Source organism: Ammospiza nelsoni, chromosome 9 (genome assembly GCF_027579445.1).
Source record: "Ammospiza nelsoni isolate bAmmNel1 chromosome 9, bAmmNel1.pri, whole genome shotgun sequence".
NCBI classification, from domain to species: Eukaryota; Metazoa; Chordata; class Aves; order Passeriformes; family Passerellidae; genus Ammospiza; species Ammospiza nelsoni.
The window spans coordinates 33,019,700-33,039,582 of record NC_080641.1 but is presented as its reverse complement, the minus strand read 5'-3'; the positions used below and the strand labels follow the sequence as shown (position 1 = coordinate 33,039,582).

Genomic DNA, 19,883 nt, shown 5'->3' with positions numbered 1-19,883 from the left:
AACTGCACAAAAACATACTGGCAACTACAGAAGGTAATAACTACTACAATAACATTTTGTAAGAAAATTGTAAAGAATAAAATCTAAGGAAATAAGAGCAAAAGGAGTGAATTTAATTGGCTATTTAAAAAGAACCAGTAACCAGGAATTACTTTCCTTTTTAGTGAAGGTTATATTCAAATTTACTTTAGTGGCTTCAGGAAGACTTTGTCCAAGCCATCTTTCAGCTAGTTGCTAAATATTTGTCAAAGGATTCTTTGTTCCACCTTCATTTACAGTTGATGTTCTCAATTCATGTGACCACATGTCAAAAGTCAAACGTGGCTGCATCCACAGAAGCCAGCTTTATAAAAACCCATGTATTTGTTTGGTTTTGCATTGAACACTGGTGGACTCTATCCCCACACATGACCCACACAGGCAAAAAAATACAATAGTGCTCCTAAGTGAGCCACAGATATGCACACTTTAACCAGAGTGCCCCACAGGCCTCACAGTAGCTGCATTCAGATGATCATTTACTGCCAACAGCTGTGCCCAACACACAAACCCCACTTGCAGGGAAGGCTTTGCCATAGGAACACCTATCTGCAATCACAAGCATCAAGACCAACCAATTAATTTCATGGATGATAACTAAGAGATGCCAGAGGGTAAAATGATTCAGCCCCAATCAAACTGGACTGAATGTAAGCAAATACAAATCAAAGAGAAGACCTCAAAAAGCCTATTATGGCCTTAAAAATTTAGACTTTTAATTCAAACTCAAAATGGAATGGAGATGAAGAACTGGAAGAAGGGAATACATTCTGAAGCCTCCAGTATCTAGTTACATCTCTATGCTGTGGAGGGGGATGAAATGTTAAAGAAAAAACATTATATGGAAAAAGAAAGTCAAAAAGAAGCAGATGAGAGTAATTTGTTACTTGAAAGAAAACCTGCAGCAACCCTTCACAAAAAAACACAAGGGGAGAGGAAGAAAGCCACAAGAGATAAGGACCAGTATCTACTTCTTGTACAGTGGTGTCAGCTCATTGCTCTCACTGAGTGAGGTCATCTGCAGCCTCAATTCCAGGAACAAGGTGATGGAAATGGAAAAGCACAGTTAGGTCATTATTGAATCCCAGAATTTGGGTTGGAAGGGATCTTAGAGCTCATCCAGTTCCAGCCCCTGCCATGGGCAGGGGCACCTTCCACTATCCCAGGCTGTCTCAAGCCCCTCCTGGCCTTGGACATTTTCAGGGATGGGGCAGCCACAGCTGCTCTGGGCAACCTGTGCCAGGCCCTCCCCACCCTCACAGGGAAGAATTTCTTCCCATCTAACCCTGCCCCTCGTCAGTATGAAACCATTCCCCCTTGTCCTGTCATTCCAGACCTTTGTCCAAAGTCCCTCTCCAAATGCCTTGTAAATCACCTTCATCCTTTCTCCTTACTCTTCATTACTTCCAACCAATTCACAGTAAATTTGCAAAGTCATATTCTTCAGAAACACTTTTGATTGCTTAGATGAAAATTCTTCAATCCACATAAACTCCACTTCTTTCTTTTGAGAGACACCTAATCACTGACAGCTTACCAGCACTGCTGGTCAGACCCATGTCAGACCCTTCCTCACAGAGACCACGTTTGCAAACCCTGTTGTTAGGAGAACCCAGGGCAAAACATGGGACAAGAGTTTCTCCTAAAGTGGCCTTCCAGACCCAGGTCAGCACCATGGAAAGGGAGAGGGACGATTTGGTAACAATGTACACACAATTAACTTCTCAGTGTAACAACAGACCAACCATCATTTAGTATCAGTATACTTTAAATAACTTACTTCCAAAGGTGCACCCAGTACTCTCCTAAATTGATCTTTTATTTATTTTATCATTATTATTTAACTTCTATTTTATTATTTCACTTCAGACATGAAGCAGTACTTTTCCCCACTGCTCTTTCTCTGCAAAACCCATATGAATGCAAACAGCTGTGGAATCCAATCCCAGGCAAAGATGTACAGAGGGAAAACAGCAAAAACATTTACCAACAGAAACATTAAATTCCTGGGGAGTTCAAAATAAGGTCCAGAGAATTCAAAGCAAAAGTCAACACTGATTCTTCATATATTAGGGTGTACAAGCTGACCTGGAGCATGACTGTGCAACGTGTCTGGCTGTGGGTTTTGCTCAGCTTTGTTTTCTTTACAAACATCCCTGTGTTGAATGTGTTGCAGCCATGTCAAGCCTTCTGATCAAGAACCTTCCAGAAACATGATGCCAACCAAAGGCTCAAAGTAGCTTCTGGATTCACCTTGGTTTAGCCAGTTTTGATTATGGTCAGACACAAGAGAATGTGCCCAATCCACTGTTTTTGTCTTAACTTCCTGGGATGCTGTCAGGTATATGACAACATTAGGGAGGAATATTGAGAAAGGAATAAGGAAGGAAAGGGAAGGGAAAAGAAAAACCCATCTCACTGCACTCAATAGTCAAGAAAGCTGGAGAGACCAAAGCCATGATCACAGCTAGGCACAGTGTGGGTAAAACTTTCCCAGGCAGTAATCAGATCAAACCAGGTACAGTGCACTCATTTTCTGAACACCAGTTAGCATAATTAAGTAGAAGTATAATGGGAATTTCAGTTTCAATTTTGCAAAGCCCTCAGATAGCTGAAAAAATTAGAATAAAATGAAAATGTGTCTTTCTACCTCCTTATCTTGCAATTCTCCCATGTGATTTGAAAGTTAAGCTTCCTTTTTACCAGCTTGTGCATTATCACTAGCATAAGAGATAATCCTGTAGTCAGAATATAAAGTATATTTTCCCTATGGTGTATGAGCTAGACCAAAATCTCACTCTGCCACTGGGAAATCCACTAGACACAGAAAATAAAGACAATATAGGGAGAACACATTAAATACCATTCTGTAAGTATTTTTCCTGACAATACCTGTAATACCTGTGTCACAATTTATTGATATATAAAATATTGATAATGAAGAATCTGAAGACACTTAAATAATTTATATTTGTAGCCCGGTTCCAGACAGCCTGCTGAGAAACATCAGATGTGCAAACTGCTGTTGTAGGTTTCATCTGAACAACCTGGCATTCAAAGTAATTGTAAGGTTTGCAAAAAGTGAGGACACTTGCATTACATGAGGCTGAGTTTGAGCTGTCAGAGGCCAAAGTGACCCTTTGCTGACAGCCCTGATGTCAGGTAAGCCATGGATGCATTACTGTGCCTGGCACTGAAAATAAACCCTCCCTCGGCATCTAATTCCTTTCCCCCTCCTATTTTGCAAGGAGTAAAGAAGCTGTAAAAGCACTCAATCCCTCACCCCTCCAGAGCTGAAAGGTTTAGCCAAATCTCAGCAGATTGCAGCCCACTGCAGGATAACTGTTCCTGCTCCTGAGCAGCTGAGGAGCTGCTGTGGGTGCTGAGGTGCCCGAGCTAAGCAGGACAAGCTTAAGCAGTTTAATGGTGAGTCATGGCCAGAGCACTCAGGAATTGTGAGTGGGCAGCTCAGCAGGCAGACACTGAGGTGAAAAACCCTCTCTTAAGGACAGTAATCTCCTTAGCTGGTGTGTCAGGAGCTGAAAAGGGACATGTGAACAAGCCCTGTTCTGTGCCACCCTGCTGCTGGCTGGCACCTGGCGTCAGGAGAATCCTGTGTCCCACCCAGGAGAATCCTGTGTCCCACCCAGGAGAATTCTGTGTCCCACCCAGGAGAATCCTGTGTCCCACCCAGGAGAATTCTGTGTCCCACCCAGGAGAATCCTGTGTCCCACCCAGGAGAATTCTGTGTCCCACCCAGGAGAATCCTGTGTCCCACCCCCAGCTCATGGAGGGAACAAGGCCTGCAATGCTCTCCCCTTTACACCACAGCAATCATGCACAGGGCTTTGAGGTCACAGCAGGCTCTCACCTCCATGTGACCACATTTGGTCACCCCATAATTCTGGATTTCCTGAGCACTCAGGTACTGATATCCCAGACCTTGCAATATAAAAATGCTTTAAATGCAAACGATTCATTTAATGTTTTTACAGTTTACATTTTATTATTTATAAAATGGCTGATGTATGATACTTGTAGCTCGAGAAGGGAAGAACTAGTAGATGGACATTCATATTTCATTATCAACATTGATTACCCTCTATTATCATTAATCTGTCAGTACCTGCTTCTACCAGTTAATTCCTTTGACTTTCCCCAATCTGCACCTTGTTACAATCTAATGTCTCATGTCTGTAAGGACAGGAGAATTTGGCTGCTTGAAACTGGCAGCAAGTAATTTACATTTGGGCTTTGTTGAAATGACAGTGAGCACCATTGAGGCCAAATGTAAAAATGCAGGCTGGAGGAAGTTATAAAAATTTCAAGTGGCAAGTGTCTCTCCTTTTATCTGACAGTTGTTATTAGGAAGCCATACTTCATTGTAACACACCAAATTTAAACACAGGAGACAGAGGCAGAGGTACACATTACACACAGGGCACCTTCCCTCTACACATGGTTTATTCCTGCTGATGGGACAGAATTGAACTGAAGCTGGAAGTGGAGTGTTTCTCTACCAGCAGCCAAGGCCAGCACACCCTGCATTGCTGGATGCCTCAAAGGCCCTCCTCTGGCACTCCAGGCTCCAGTTGAAGTAGGAAATACATCTCCATAACTAAATCCTAGGATACTTCATTTATTATCTGTACCTCTATTTGTATATATATCTCTAATCTTAGATAAGGAAGGCATATGGAATGTTTCTCTCAGGGAACACTCCACTTCAATAAAATCAAACATATTTCTACAAAACTGAGAGGAAGAAAGAACCTTAAAAGGTTTAAATCACAACTTTAGCTGACATTACTGTGCACACACCCTGGCGTTCAACACTAAGACTGAAGACTTTGTTTTAGAATCTCATTCTTGGGAATTAACAAGGGCACTAATCACTAGTAAAAATGCACCAGAGTGTTAAATGTACTCACTTCCTTTATCCAGAGCAACTTAGGAGGCTGCATTTCCACAGACATGGCTCCCCCTACGTAGCTGAGAACCCTGTGCTGGGTGGCATTGATGCGCTTGACTTGGCTGGCTGCACGATGGTCCATCCACATGATCACATTCCTATGGCTCTGTCCTTGGGGGAAACAGGAAAAGAGTTCTTTTAGCTCAGTTTTAACCCCAGCTCAGCACTGTGAGTTACTTGGCTCTAAACTGCTTCACACTTTCACTTCTACACTGAAAACTCAAATTCTGTTTGTGTTAATAATTCACAGTGGATATCTAAATATAAAATTTTAGCCCTCTGACCCAACTTTAGCACATGTTGAGCACTGAGAATGCTGACTGAAACCAATTAGCCTTGTGAGCATCCAAGAACTGTGAAACATCATGTTCTCTTGTATTTCATTCAAAGAACCCAAACTTCCTGGCAAAGTTCACATATTTAGTTAAAAATATAAAGGAACATTCTGGTGACCAAAAACTTAAAATGCGACAAAATCTGAACAATTATGTTGTGAATTGAAATTAACTCAATCAGCTACAGGAATTCTCTCTCCTCTTCTATGGTTATGAGAAGAACCACCCTAATTCCTTTCCAAAATACTGTTTCAAAGGGGATAATTTGCTGAAATGCTTTTATTTTGGATGTGCAAGGAAAAAGCATTTGGCAAGTCTGCAGCACACACAAATGAGAACAAGAAGCAAAGAACATTTTATCCAAATTAACCTCCAGAGGACCTGCCAGAGAGAGGGAACAGTAATCCAGGTGACAATGCAGATTCCTCTCTGGCTAAGTACACTGCACACTCCACAGCACAGCCACTCAAGCAGCCTCTTGAAAACAGTGCAAAACAAGGCAGAAGTGTGAGGCACATCAATATTTCTAAAATGGATTGAAATACAGCTCAGGACTGTGAAACTGCCTGAAACATCACCACTGCAAGGCTCTTCACAGCATTAGAGTATTGAGTGAATTCTTGTCTTGTTGTTTAGCACCATGACTGTGTAAACTCAAAGTTCTTGGGAATATCAGAGCACAGAAAATGAGAACTGAATTTGACTCATTAGACCCAAAATAGCCTCAGACATCATTAGGCATTGAATAGATTGTAAGAGACTCTCAAACTGAAAAATAAATAATCTGATCTAAATTTAGAAAAGGACATTTTGGGGGCAAAGCTGGGTTTTGAGAGGGATAGAAGGAGATGACAAACACATCTGAGAACAGAAAGAGAACATACACAGAATTATGATTATGTCTCTGTGACTACTGATATAGCACACAATCTTAAATGAGATTCACTGGGTAAAAGAAGTGCAGCACAGACTTTCTGAGTCTTCTGAATCATCTACCCAAAAACTAATAAAACCTCCCAGATTTTTAGAAAAAGGTCACAGACTGTTTCTGAAGTTTAGCACTGTCCTAGACAAAGACTGAACACCAGTGTAATAAAATACACAAACTGAACTCCTTGCCTGCAGCTCCATGACAGAGCAAGCAGTCAGACTACACTAACACTAACATTTTTAACATTCCTTTAGCCAGTGTGGATGGGCATTTATACACACCATAAAAGCCATGATCAGTACAGTCTGAAGGAGAAGAAAACATGCCGAAAAGAAAAATGAGGGTAGATTTCCCTAAGAAGCAATTTCTCAGAGCCAAGATGAATGAATGTGATCTCAGAATGCCAAATATTTAATCAAACAGCAAGTAACTCTCATCTCAGATTTAATTTTGCAGTAAAATTAAAACAGAAAAACCAAGGAGAAAAATCCTCTTATAAAAAAGAGTTTGTGTCATCTCCATCTCCAAGAGTCAGCCCCACCACTTGGTATTTGGATGACATGTGAAGTTCTCTCCCACCAGTGATAAAACTCACACAGTAACATCATGTTTTGTGTGCAGCCCTACCTTCAGAGTTGACTGCCAAAGGCTGGAATTGTTTATCCACCACAACAAGGGAACAGGTAGCATCAAACCCAAGCCCTCGGATCTGGCTGGCGTCCACTCCACGGACAACTTCCTGAAAATACACAAAACACACAGAAACACAAATATATCCATGCATGTGCAAGCACCATGTGAACTAAGGACTACACAAAATGAGTTACAAGTTAGCTTAAATGCTGAAATTTCCTAAATTCAGGGTTATTTAAAACTTCCAATCATAAACACATCAAATTACCAGAAATTCTTTGTGTTTCAAATCCAGATTCAGAGGTCTTTATCCACAGTCCTGGATAAAAGCAGGGAGCACAAAAATATCAGTAAATAAAGGTAGCAAAAAAGCTGCAATGTTAATTTTCTCTCTTTTCTAAAGCTTGGAGCTGAGCTGGGTGTGAAACATAGACGAGGATTAGAACCAAGTGTTTTCATCAGTTACTTCACTGACTTCCTGCCTGTGGAAGGAACAATCTTCCAGAATTGCTTTGGTAATATTGTGTTTGTCTTGCAATACTGAAGGGTCCCAAAACTAAAGTTGGTCAAAACTGTAGCCATGATAATACCTCTGCAATGCACAGCTTTACTCAGCTACCAAGATTGGGAATAGCACACTTTTTGGAAAGTTTTCAAAATAAAAAACCCAAACCACTGCCCCAAAATGCCTGAACTTCATGGCTTCCAGCAGCACTGGAAAAAAAAACACAACACCCACAAGGATTAAGTGCCAAATGAGGTTGCAAGACACCTAAAATGTAGTATGGTAATAAATTGCCACTTCTCAGCAACAATAAAAATATCATTATTTTAATTAGTACTATAAGGAAAGACTTTCAATAGACTTGCATAGTGCCAGTCTCTTATTGGCTCTGTAAAACTGCAGTTTCTGAGACCATTTTATTGCTTAAATATAAGAGATTGCATTTAAAGAGGTCAAGAGCAAGAACAAAGCCACTCAGACAGAGAAAAATCAAATAAGCAGAGGAAGACTTGCTCTGCTTTAATGTCAAGCTGCTCTTCCCTATCATTCCTGTCACTCCCTTCTTTTCCTTCTATCCACTCACCTCCCCTTCTCCATCTCAGGGCATTTCTGCAGAGCCAAGCTCATTAATGTTTGAAAAGGCTGATCAATAACTAGACAATGGGTGAACAGTCCATCTGCAAATTACCAAGCTTATCATGAATATTTAAAAAGCCAACCTTAGAACATGCAGCAGGCAGGGGCTGTAGTGAGGTGGATGAAATGGCCTCTGTGTGCACTGCAAGCAAGGTCTCCAATTTACCTTTATCTCCAGCATGTACAGGCAGAGTCCTGGATCAGAGGGTACAAATTTTCCCCTGTAGTAAAGTCTATTTCAATCTGGTTTTATGCCCAATACTCTCCACTGGCATTGATTATTTATTTTGGTCTTATAATAATGGATCCTCTTATAATGGGGATAACAAGTGTTGCTTTAGGGGCCATCCACAAACCAGATTACAATCTCTACAATAAACTCTCCTTTATGACTCCAGAGCTGCCCAATGCACATCTCTAGATATATGCACTGCCAGGTTCTGAGCAACAACTGTCTCGTGGGTAGAGCACACATCAGCTAAACAAAGCTCACAGATGTGAGACCTGGAGGCAGTGGCTAAATCCTCCCTCTGCAGTAACAGCACAAAGAAAGGTCTTTCATCCTATTTGCAGCTGGAGCATGAGGTTTTTTTCACTCTGGCCTTCAACTCCTCACCAGTAAAACAGACATTTGTGAGGCTGCAGCAGCCTCAAGGTGCTTTCAATGCAAAGGGTGGACACAAGTTACACAACATGAACAGACCCAAGTGGAAGTGACAGGCACAGGGACCACAGGACCATGAACATTCAAAACTTGCAGAGCCACCTGCAACACAAATCCTTCATTTTGCCCTTGCCCACCTTTGTGACAGAGCAGCAGGCAGCCCAGATGTCTGCAGAGGATTGCTCATAGTGGTCTGGCCAGGGCTCCCAAACCTGGATGGGTTGTTCTGCGTGTGCCACCACCGTCCCAGCGCCGTCCACCAGCGCCGCGCGAACGCTGGCTGAGCCCACGTCAACTCCAACGTAGTATTTCACTGCAGCCTGCTTCTCACTGGGCATTTTTAATAAAACCTGTTGAAGGAAAAGGAAAAGAAGGGGTTAAAAGCAGATAAAATGACTGACAGAAAAAGTGCCAAGAGCTGCTGCCTCCCATCAAGCCAAACATCCCACCTGTGGTGTGATGCAGGTAATTATAAAGTAACTACACAACAATCACTTACATGTTACCCAGAGGAAAAAAAGAATAAATAAAGTTAAGTTTCCAAGAGCTCTCCACCATCAATTCACACCACTTTTAAGACTCAGAAAATAATTTTCTGAAAATGTGTTGAGCCATGAGAGCATGGTATGAAAACTCTGCCTACTCTGACATCCTACAAGAACAAAGTGAGGTTAAGTTAATTGATTTAATTATTCACAATGAGTTGCTTATTTCACTAAATTAACTTTAACTATTTGACATTTAATACAGTGACAAATTCACTGTTATAATTTCTCACGGTCTCTTAATTAATAGTTAACATTTACATTTTAATCAAGCTGTGAGAATGCTAAGTAAGAGCTGATAGAAGTATTTAAAACGTCAGACAAGTACCCTGTTTAGTGCTTGTATGAACATTTTACATCTCTGGAACACATGAAACTCAGCTGACACACAGCTTCTGATATTCAGAAAATGAATGGATAAACTGGCATTTAAAACACATGGTATTTACAGAGCATCAAAATGGCTCTACTTAAAAACAGCCCACTCCTCCTAAAGAAGTGACCTGATAATATCTGGATATGGCAGATGGGGTGGTTAGAGGGAGGAATATAAGCAAAGGGGGAAAGATCTGGAGAGTCCTGATTAATAGAATATGATTATTCACATTCCAAATTTATTTTTTTTTTCTTTTTTTTTTAATAATAACATTGAGTATGGGTCAAGATCTACTGGAATAATGTAGGCGTCTTTCACATCCATGGCTGGCTTGTAACCACTGCTGCTGATAGATATCACAAATCTACAATCATTGAGAGTTAGAGGCAGCAGCTGAAATAGAGAAGAAAACAAGGAGCCCTCAGTCTCAGAAAATTCCGACTCTGGATAATAATTAATTAGGACAAAGCTTCATTTGCACTGAAAATGGCATAACACCTCAGCTGAAGAAATCAACTGAAGCTTCCCTTCCTGCCACCCTTTAAACAGCTCATGGAAATGTGGTCAGTCAGTGCAGATCTGGCATCACACAATCATTCCTCCCTGCTTCAATCTGGCACTTCATGCCCAGACCCCACTGCTGGGTCCAGGGCCCATGAGTTTGTTCTTTGCTTGGCCAGCACGAGGGAGTTCTGTCCCTGGTACAGACCAAAGCAGTCACCACACCACATTCCGCTCACACCCTGCAGGGTCACCAGAGTAGCTCCACAGATCACCAGCTTGTAATAATGTCAGAAAGTAGAAAAACCTCCAAGCTATGGAGCATATTGTGGTCCTGCTGAAAATGCTGGCTGCTGCCTCCCAGCATGCTGGTTCTGCCCAGCAGATTAGGTGCAACACACACTAATCTCCTTAAGCAAGGTCATGTGTCCAAGCGATGAGCAATCAGCTAAAAATAATGGTGTGCCATGAGTCTAACACCTAGGAATATTGGCAAGAAGGCCTGCTTTATTTTCTTGGCCCTGGCTCTGTGACCTGGTCAGAGGAACAAAAGCCAATCCCTCTGCCAGAGAAGACAACTCTGCTGCTAGGGGTGATTAATACTGCATCTGTCACCTGGGGGGTGACAGCACTCAGCTTCTCCCTCTTAGCCCTCAGCTGGAAAAGCAGTTTTAAGATATTCTTTTCAACATGGTATTTACTTCTTAATTTTTCACTCCAGCTCCCCAAAGCTCCAAAGGCTGGCTGCAGGTGCTGCAAGTTCCTTGTGAGAAATTTTACTACAAAGGCATTGCATAATACTGTTCCTGATACTATCTCACAAATTTCCCTGTTTTCCCCCTATTTCGGCTCTACCTTTAGCTGCTGACTCATAAAAAGTTGAGAATAAACCACAAGCTGCAAAACAGATTCTTTTTTTTGAGCATAGGCAAATCCTTCTTACTTGCTCTTCATAAATACAAATAGCAAAAGGAGTATTTTATATCCTGCCTCCTGCTCTCACACACAATATTACTCCAAATTTCTCTTCCTTGTATGGCAGCCTTGATTTTAGCTCATTAATGTGTTTTTGCTACTTAGAGAACAAGCTTAGCAGATGTTAGAGAATTAAGCTCACAGTACCTCCTACTCAGCACTTGAAATTATGGCTTTGCATTGGATTCTTCCCACAAACATTTGAAACCTGGAACCCAATCTGCCCATGTAATGTTTACTTTCCTTTTTTTTCCTTACTAAGCAACCAGGATGTGCCTGTGTGAGTGACTGGGCAGGAAGCAGAGTTTGTTTATGTGCTTGAGCAGTGCCTATCAGCCTTTGAACATCCACCAGTTTATTGCTGTCAATCAGTGGGAACAGGAAAAAGTGACAGTACAAAACCAAGAACTCCAAACTAATGGGTCCCTTTCTGAATAAAGCTCACCTAGATTCACAAAGCAGCAAGATTCACTCAATACCTCATTTAAAAAATGCTAAAAGTAAATATGAATCCTTTTTCAAGAACAGCAAGCACTAAGTTACAGAGCTTTTTCAAAAAATCCTGTCTTTGCAACAGGATCTAATCTGCTTGCAAAAACATAATTTGATGCCAAGGGTTTTTTTGGAATACCAAACACTTGGTATGCCACCTACTTATCAACCCCATCCACAAAAAGCACTGTCATCTCTAGGTCATAAATGTCAGTAATTATGGACTCTGCCCAAGGGTATTTCCTGAGAACCTAAGAACTCAGCAGAGAAGTTGGTGGAAAATATTTAGTCAAAGTACAGTGATAAGAACTTTAAAAAGGAATGTTGTCATTCTGTTTTGTTTCCAGAAGATTTCTTTGGTACAAAAGGAAGCTCCAAATCAAAGCTGAAGGAACTCTTGAATGAATTTCAGGGGTAGCAGAAGGTCCCTGCACAAGCTTGCTTTGGAATTTAAACACCAACATTCATTGTCATGTGAAAGGAAAATTGTTGTGCAAATAAAATGTTGGTTTGGATTTTTTTATCTGCTGGATTCTTTGCTTCTGCAGGCAATAAAATCATGAGAAAAACTGAACCAGAAAAATGACTGAAATAAAATGTCCCTAAAGTCCTGTCAGACAGGTCAGTCAATCAAGCACAATATTCCTAACATGACACCAAAATATTTTATGCATGGATGATGCATGTTCATGGACTCCCAGTGGAGACAGGACCTTCTAAATCCCTGAAGTATCTAAACTCAGGAAGCCTGGCTCTTGCAGCCAAGAAAAAAGGCCTCCTTCAATACAGCCTTCTGTCCACTGCAGAACTCAAGCCTCATATTTTCAACTTATTATTTGAATTTGCAAACAGAAGGAGAGGGGCAGAGGAAAAAAGTAAACTTAAGACACATGTCCAGCTTGACCGTGTTAATCCATGACTGTAACTGCTAATTCAGGACAAGAAGCCAAAATTCCCTCCAAGCACTAAACCAGCAATGGCCTCTTTCTCTGCAAATCACAGCAGGGACAGAATGGCTTTTCAAACAAGCATTTATGATCAAAAGGCTACAGCATATTATAAATATTTATATGGCCCATTAAATAATAGTCTGTATAAATATTATTCAAAATGTGCATGCTGGAAACCACAGACTTCCCAGTTTATCCTTGTACAAATGTGCTAGTTTTCTCACATAAGCAATGAAGAAAGAAAAAGGGGGGGTGAAACTCAGTTGCAAAAATATTAAATAAAAAAAAAAAGAAAATCCTTAACATTATTTACTTTAATTTAAAAGGAATGAGTAAGTAACCAGATGAGTTTTTTATGAGCACTGTTAGACTTGTCTGTCTCACTTTACCTCAGTTATTGAGCTGCCAGGATGTTCCTTTCTGTTAAAGCCAGGGTGCAGGAGGGGCTGCACTCACATCAACATAGGCCCAAGCTCAGCACAAGCTTTCAGCAGCAGCAATTTAGACTTCGTGGTGCTGTGTGCTTAAACACAAAGAATTAGGAAGGGCTGGCGTGTCTCTTTTAAACTTTGATCTTTGGAACGCTGCAGGCTGCCCAGACCCGGTGATTGTGGATAAACAGAGTGTTTTTAGTAGTGCAGCTGTGCTTTTCTATGGGTTACCAAGAAAAAGATTAACAGGCTCAAATTAGCCTTCATAAGCTTCGTGTGAAAAGATCTAAATATGCTAAAGAAAAGCTGCTTTTCAATTGTAGAAAGGACATTAACCAAAACAAGCCCTTTTGACATTATACTGGAAATTCAGCACTTTGTTGGCTTGCTAGAGGTAAGTAACCAGTACAAGTGGTGGTGGTAGAGTGGCAGGATCTCCTTGAAGACAGTGAACTCCCTTTGCTCTTCCAGCTTCTGTAATTCCTGTTTGGATGTGGAAAGAGAAAGAAAGCACGTGTCTGTGTGGGAGAGCAGGAGCAGATGGGGAATTCTAACACTGTGGTGAAGGGCAGTACTAATATAGCAAATATCCTTAAATGCCCAAGGGAGTGTGCTATAACTATCAACAAGCATTTATTTGTCAGCTACCCCACAGCAAACAAAACAAACACAAGGAACAAAAGCACACCTCACCTCCCCTTTTCCCTTCCCCAAACAGAAATATACATGCAGGATCTGGCTTAGGAATGTGAGAACTGTGCTAACAGTCAAAAAAATGAAATAAATAAAAATGGAGCTGGGGAAAATATGCTTCTTCATTGAAAACCAAACACCTCTAGATTCTTTCATCAGTTCTCTGGTACATTCTGTGAAGTTTTCTTACATATTATAAGGAAAACCAGCTTAAAATAATGAAAGATTTCAGTAGTAGGATAAAACCCTGATTCCAGTCCTATAATATTTAGATTGTTCCATCAAAACCTTCCTAACTGTCCCCCTAACATTGTAATGCAATGTCAATAAAACCCAGCATAGGCAGGACTGATTTTCTACTATTCTAATATTCTACTATTTTCTACTATCTCCTCTTCTCTCTATAAATAATTCACCGTGTACTAATTTGCTGTAATGTCTCTCCAGATCTTTTTTCTTCCCCTTGCTTTCAGTGTCCAAGACAAAGTCATTACTTCATTGCTGCCCTTTGCTCTCTAATTCTTTTGGATTTTAAATACTTTCAGGCCAAACTACTTCCACCTGCTCTGATTTATAGCAAGATGCATTCGGGTTTATCCTAATGTAACCAGGAAGGGGAGAAATGAAAATTACTAAATTATTCTAAGAAATTAGATCCAAAAATTATTTATTTTCAGCTTCTACTGCCTACATAGTTATCTCACTCAGGAACAGCAGAAGGATGTCAGCATGACCAGTGTCAGTAAATACCAACAGCAGGGCTGGTTTTCTGTGTATTCTGCTTGAGAAGAGTTTGTACAGAAAGAATTATTTGCTCTCCTTCCAGTTCCTGTCTTCAGCTCACACAGGCAGACACAGCCTGTGGTAGTGATGATCAAATAGGAGCAATGGCATTCTGGCCCCTGATTAAAGAGCAGAGCATGGCTGTGCTGGGTCAGATGAAAGGTCCAATTAGCCCAGGATCCTCCACAAACAGCAGAAGCCGTAAGAAAAGCATATGCCTGCCCTTTTCATCCAGCAGTCCTTCCCCAGGACACCTTTCCTCCTGCTATCTATAGTAAAGGCACTTCCTGAGCCAGAAATTTTATCTTTAGGATTAGCAGACCTTGAAGGCTTTTTCCTCTCTAAATTTGTTTGTGCTCTTTCTGAATCCAGGGAAACTTTTCTAACTGCAAATGACTGTGGTAACGAGTTACAAAGTTCTGTGTAAACAATGCAGGAAAAAGCCCTTTGGTTTGTTCTGAGCATGCCACCTGCTAGTTTTGTTTGATGTGTCTGGGCTCCTGAGCTAGAGGAGACATTAAGCAATTGCTGTGTATTTACTTTCTCCATGCAGTCATGAATCCATTGCATTCTGAATCACCCCCAAAGGCCTCACTGCAGCTATCCACACATCATGGCTATTGAGCTGAACTCATAATCTCTACATTAAGACAAAAAGCATTTCCCTGCTCTGAGTGCTCATGGATGTGGCAGTAACACAAGCACCATAACACACTGCAGTAGTCAGTACTAATAAAGAGCAAGAAATAATGCCAAGGCCACTGTGGGCAGGTGGAGATACTGCTCAGAGATGCTGCAGCAGGAAAACAACGTGTTGGTGTCAGCTCAGAGGTGCTGCTCAGGAGCATGGAACTGGCCAGGGATTTCCAGCTTCAGTCAGGTCCCAAAACGCTGAGCTCACAGCAGAGGGATCCAGGAGCTCTTGGGGAAGACTTGGGGCTGCTCCCCCTGGTTTTCCCTGGCCCTGCTGAGGTTGCTGCACACCCCGATGGGCCCTGCACGGCAGCAGCAGCACGAGGCCCATGCCGAGCACACCCGGCTGTCCCTGCCTGTAACTGTGGCACACAAAGGAAACAAGTGCAGCTGCTGCTGCTCCAGAGCCCACCTAACCCCGGGAACAGCAGGAAGCACCTGCAGAGAGGAGCTCTCAGGAAAAAGGAAGGCTGAGAAGAGGGCTGTGAGAACACACAACATGAGGTGAGAAGACACAGCCTTTGGGGAAAACCAACAGCTCCAACTCCCTCTGAAGCACTCTGGGCCCTGCTGGGACTGGGCCATCACTTCAAAAGCAGGCTCTGATCCTGCATCCATCAATGGCAACCTCCCAGCCACTATCAGGAGTTCAGAACTAAACCCCTGACACCCATGAACATCACAGGTGCACTCACACCTTGGCAGGATTTTGAACACTTGCCATAACCTCCAGTTTGTCCAGCAGAGGAAATGTTGATCGGTAAATGCCAGGACACAACTCCCAGGCAGGAAAACCTAAGGAATAAGGGGGGTGTCTAGCAGCACCCTCCTTTTCCCCAGCCTGGCAACAGCAGTGGATCCAAGCCATGCACACCACGCTGCTGAGATCCATTCCCTGCTCTGACGCTGCAGCTGCACACATCCCCACAGGCTGTGCTAATGACCTGGCAGACAGACGTGTCCCAAATGACTCTGCAGAATGCCTGGAGCCCTGAAAGAAGACACTATCTTGTTTACATTGACTGAGGGGGAAGAAAATGCCATCTAATTATTACATAAATTCTGGCTGTAGCAGCTTCATGACTAGTTGAAAAGAGGTAACAGGCTCCAAAATGACTGATGGACCCAAGTGTTTGGATCCACAGCTTATCAATCTAATGCTAAGGAAGATCTTTCATATCCCTGTGTCTCTATCACTTTAACCTACTCATGATGGACAGAGAGAATAATCTCTGCTCTTTGCCTGTAAAATTGATTCATGTACGGTGACTTTTATTTTTTTCACTCTATGCTATGATGAAAATGGAGAAACAAATAAAAAACCAACAAAGCACATGCCACAAAAAAGCAGTATACTATAAACACAGCCTAGCACAATAATGTGAATTTGCAAAATATCTGTTTAAGTCATAAAACATAATTTGGAGGAGAATGCAATACAAAAGGCACAATTACAATTCACACAACAGCTTTAAACTGCATTCCTGCAGCAAACCAGCCTTGGCACCAGGAGTTTCTGTGCAGGTTACATGGGTAATACAGCCATTATGCCACTGTGGATACAAATTAGCCAAGCTAGGCTAGTGCTGATACTCTAACTTTAATCCCATCTTTAGATTCCGGTGCTACATCACGCTTGAATCTGGCACTAACCCTGTGATTACGTATCAGCAGATCAGTATAAAAATAATTTGTTCTGAGTTCACAGTTTTATGAAATGATAAAACATCAAAATTAGCATTCTGGCTGAAATCCACTGCATTTCCCATCAAGGCTTACACATTTAAGCAACATCTGAACCAACTGCCTATAATTACTCCTGGCAGATACTGGAGCACTTAGGCCAGCAGTAGATGCAACAGTGAAATAAATTTTTAAAGACATGCTGCAAACCACTTCAAGATGCTCAGCCCAGAAGCAAACATGTGTCCATAAGCCAAATCCACGGTTTATTTTACAGGATTTGTTCACTCTTGCATAGTAAAAGCCTGAGAAGAATGACAGTCCCAAGTAATCTGTCAGTTCAAAATTAAACATTTATTTGGGCTGCAATTTCAAAAACACTCTCCCCAAAGTTCCTGTCACAACTACTTAAGGGGAAGTGGGGTTGCATATTAGCTTAGGTTAAAAGAAACACTAATTCTGCACAAAAGCAGTTATTTATTTATTTAAAAGAACCAACATTTTAAAATGATAATTTAACTGAGAAACATAGAATGGAGAAACAAAAGTGGCTAAGAATACACATAAAAACTTCCTAGCATAGAACTAGTTTATTTAGTCTCTATTGACACTATAAATTTATTTCTGCCATGATTCTTATAGCTGGGAACAGCTGTCCCTACAACCAATTCTCTCTGCAACCAATTCTCTCTGCACTCATCCTCCTATCCCAGACACTCTTCCCAGGAAAAAGAAGAGTCTCTTTTTTTTTTCCATATGCTCATACACATTCCTGAAGGAAAGGGACCATTAACATTACAGAGCCTTTAAAATTTTATGTTTTTGTATTATATCTTAGTATACTTAAAAAAAATTAACCCCAACTACTTAAGCAAATGGTGTTCCAGGATAAGAAAATAGAATGAAATGCATGAGAATGAAATAGACAAGAATGAAATACATGAGAGTGAAATACAGGAGAATGAAATTCAGGAGAGTGAAATCCATGAGAGTCAAATACAAGGGGATGAAATACACAAGAATTAAATACACGAGAGTGAAATACACGAGAGTGAAATACAAGGGAATTAAATACAAGACTACCTTCCCAACAATGTGCCTGCTTATTACTTCTTAAAAACCTCCTATATGATCGAGCCCTTTCCTCTACTTCCCTGGAATTTGTTTCGTAAGTGCTCTCCAGAGAAGAGCACTGGTGCTAAGTTTATTAAACTTCCTAACAAATCCCAGGCACCTCAGCAGGGAAGGAATCTGCCAAGTTACCAGTTCCTCACCGGGGCAGAGCCTGGCAGCAGCGAGGAACACGGCCCTGCTGGCAGCTCTGGAGCCAAGCACGAGTAAATTCCAGCAGGTTCCTGGGGGTGCTCTGTGCCAGCCCAGGAGCTGCCTGGGATCACAGGGCATGACAAGGAGACCAGGCTGTGGAGGTGCCAGAAAGGGGAGCTGCATGAGGACGAGGACAGTGGTGGCAGCAGGACACAAGGGCCAGAGAGACGAGACTGGAGACTACATTTATGGTAATCTCCTAGGGATATGGAGGATTAGGCAAGTGTGGGAGTGATGTGCATGTCCCACCTGCCCAGGCCAGGTCACCTGAGCACTGCCCTTTCACAGAATCACAGAAAAAGCTGAGCTGGGAAAGGACACTCAAGGATCATTGAGCCCAATTCCTGGACTTGTACAGAACCCCAAGAATCACACCATGGGCCCAAGAGCATTGTCCAAATGTCCCCTTCAGCTCTGGAAGATTTGGTTCTGTGACCCTTCCAGGGCAGCCTGTTCCAGAATCCGACCACCCTCCAGGGGGAAATCTTTTACTACTATCCAACCTCAACCTCCCCTGACACAGGTTCAGGCCATTCCTTCACGTCCTGTCACTCGGCATCATGAAGGAATCAGCGTGCGCCTCTCCTTTTTCCCTCACCAGGAAGCTGTGCATCCCATTTGAAGCACATGGGAAGGCAGCTGGGATAAAGGAGATCCAACAGCACAGGAGGCTCTGGGAGGATCCCTGTGCCCACCCTGGGCAACACCAAACGCCTCCCCTGGCACTGGGCACCCCAGCGGGGGCTGTGAGGGGCAGCCCCGCTCCCTCTGAATTACAGTGGGAGTCACATATGGCCGTGCTGTACAGAAACGTCAGGAGGAGACAACTCGGGACAGCCAGCAGGCCGTAAATCCCCCGGGCTGCACGAAGAGCAAGCTCTGAGCTGATCCGGGGCGATGTGAGCGCTCAGCCCACGCAGGGCCGGGGCGCGCCGCACGGGGCCCGCGGCTGCGGCCAGGGGCTCCCTGGGGAAGGAGGCGGCGCTGGTGATTAAACAACAACACGAACGCCAGAGCTCCCTTCAGAGCAGCAGGATCCGAGCCCTACCGGAGGAGGACGGAACCCTCCGGGCGTCACGGCGGAGAAGGGGCAGGGACGGGGGCAAGGAGAGGGCGGGAGCCGCGCTGAGGCGGCGCGCGCGGCGCTCCCCTCACGGGCGGCCGCGCTGAGGGCCGGGGCCGCCGCGGCCCGGCCAGCGCCGACACTTACTCTGCAGCCATCACTTACTTGTGCCCCCGGCACTGCCGGGGCCTGCACACCGCGGCGGGGACGTCCCCTGAACCCGCCGCTGCCGGGAAAGCCGCCGGGCTGCCCCGGGCCGGGCCGGCCGCGCCTGCGCCGGGAAGGGGCGGGCGGGGGAAGCGGCGGCGCCGCCGGGCGCTGAGGGCAGCGGCGGCTCGGGCCGGGAATCGCTCTGCGCCCGGGTCTGCACCGGGAACAAGGCGGGGGCTTGGCGCGGTTTGTAAACGGGTGATAAATGTGATTTTCCAGCCCCGCTGCCGCGTACACGGCTGGGAAATAACGGGGGTCGTAGAAGCGGTGCAAGAAGCCACGTGGAGACCGCCGAGAAGAACGTATACAGTATAGAAGAATAAATATATAAAAACATACAGGCAAATAACTATGTAGAAACATATAGAAGAATAAATAAAGAGGAGGGAATGTCAGGGCTCAGGACATCTCCCACCCTGAGCCTCCTTAAATGTAATGTAAAGCAGC

The 19,883-nt window shown here is 43.2% G+C and overlaps 1 protein-coding gene across 3 annotated transcripts in view; it reads right to left on the bottom strand.

Annotated features, from left to right (window-relative positions):
• Positions 1–19,487, bottom strand: part of FGGY (FGGY carbohydrate kinase domain containing) — a 129,469-nt gene extending 109,982 nt beyond the window's left edge. Inside the window, exons 1-5 of one of the 3 annotated variants that reach the window (XM_059478187.1) lie at positions 19,392–19,487; positions 12,944–13,077; positions 8,853–9,065; positions 6,905–7,016; positions 4,971–5,122 (exon numbers count right to left, since the gene is read on the bottom strand). In XM_059478187.1, the coding sequence (XP_059334170.1) occupies positions 4,971–5,122; positions 6,905–7,016; positions 8,853–9,053 (465 nt within the window). In that variant the 5' untranslated portion in view covers positions 9,054–9,065; positions 12,944–13,077; positions 19,392–19,487. Of the gene's footprint in view, positions 1–4,970; positions 5,123–6,904; positions 7,017–7,178; positions 7,230–8,852; positions 9,066–12,943; positions 13,078–19,391 lie in introns of those variants that run through there. The other 2 variants (XM_059478188.1, XM_059478189.1) reach the window with 2 other exon arrangements.
• Positions 19,488–19,883: the final 396 nt, after the last annotated feature.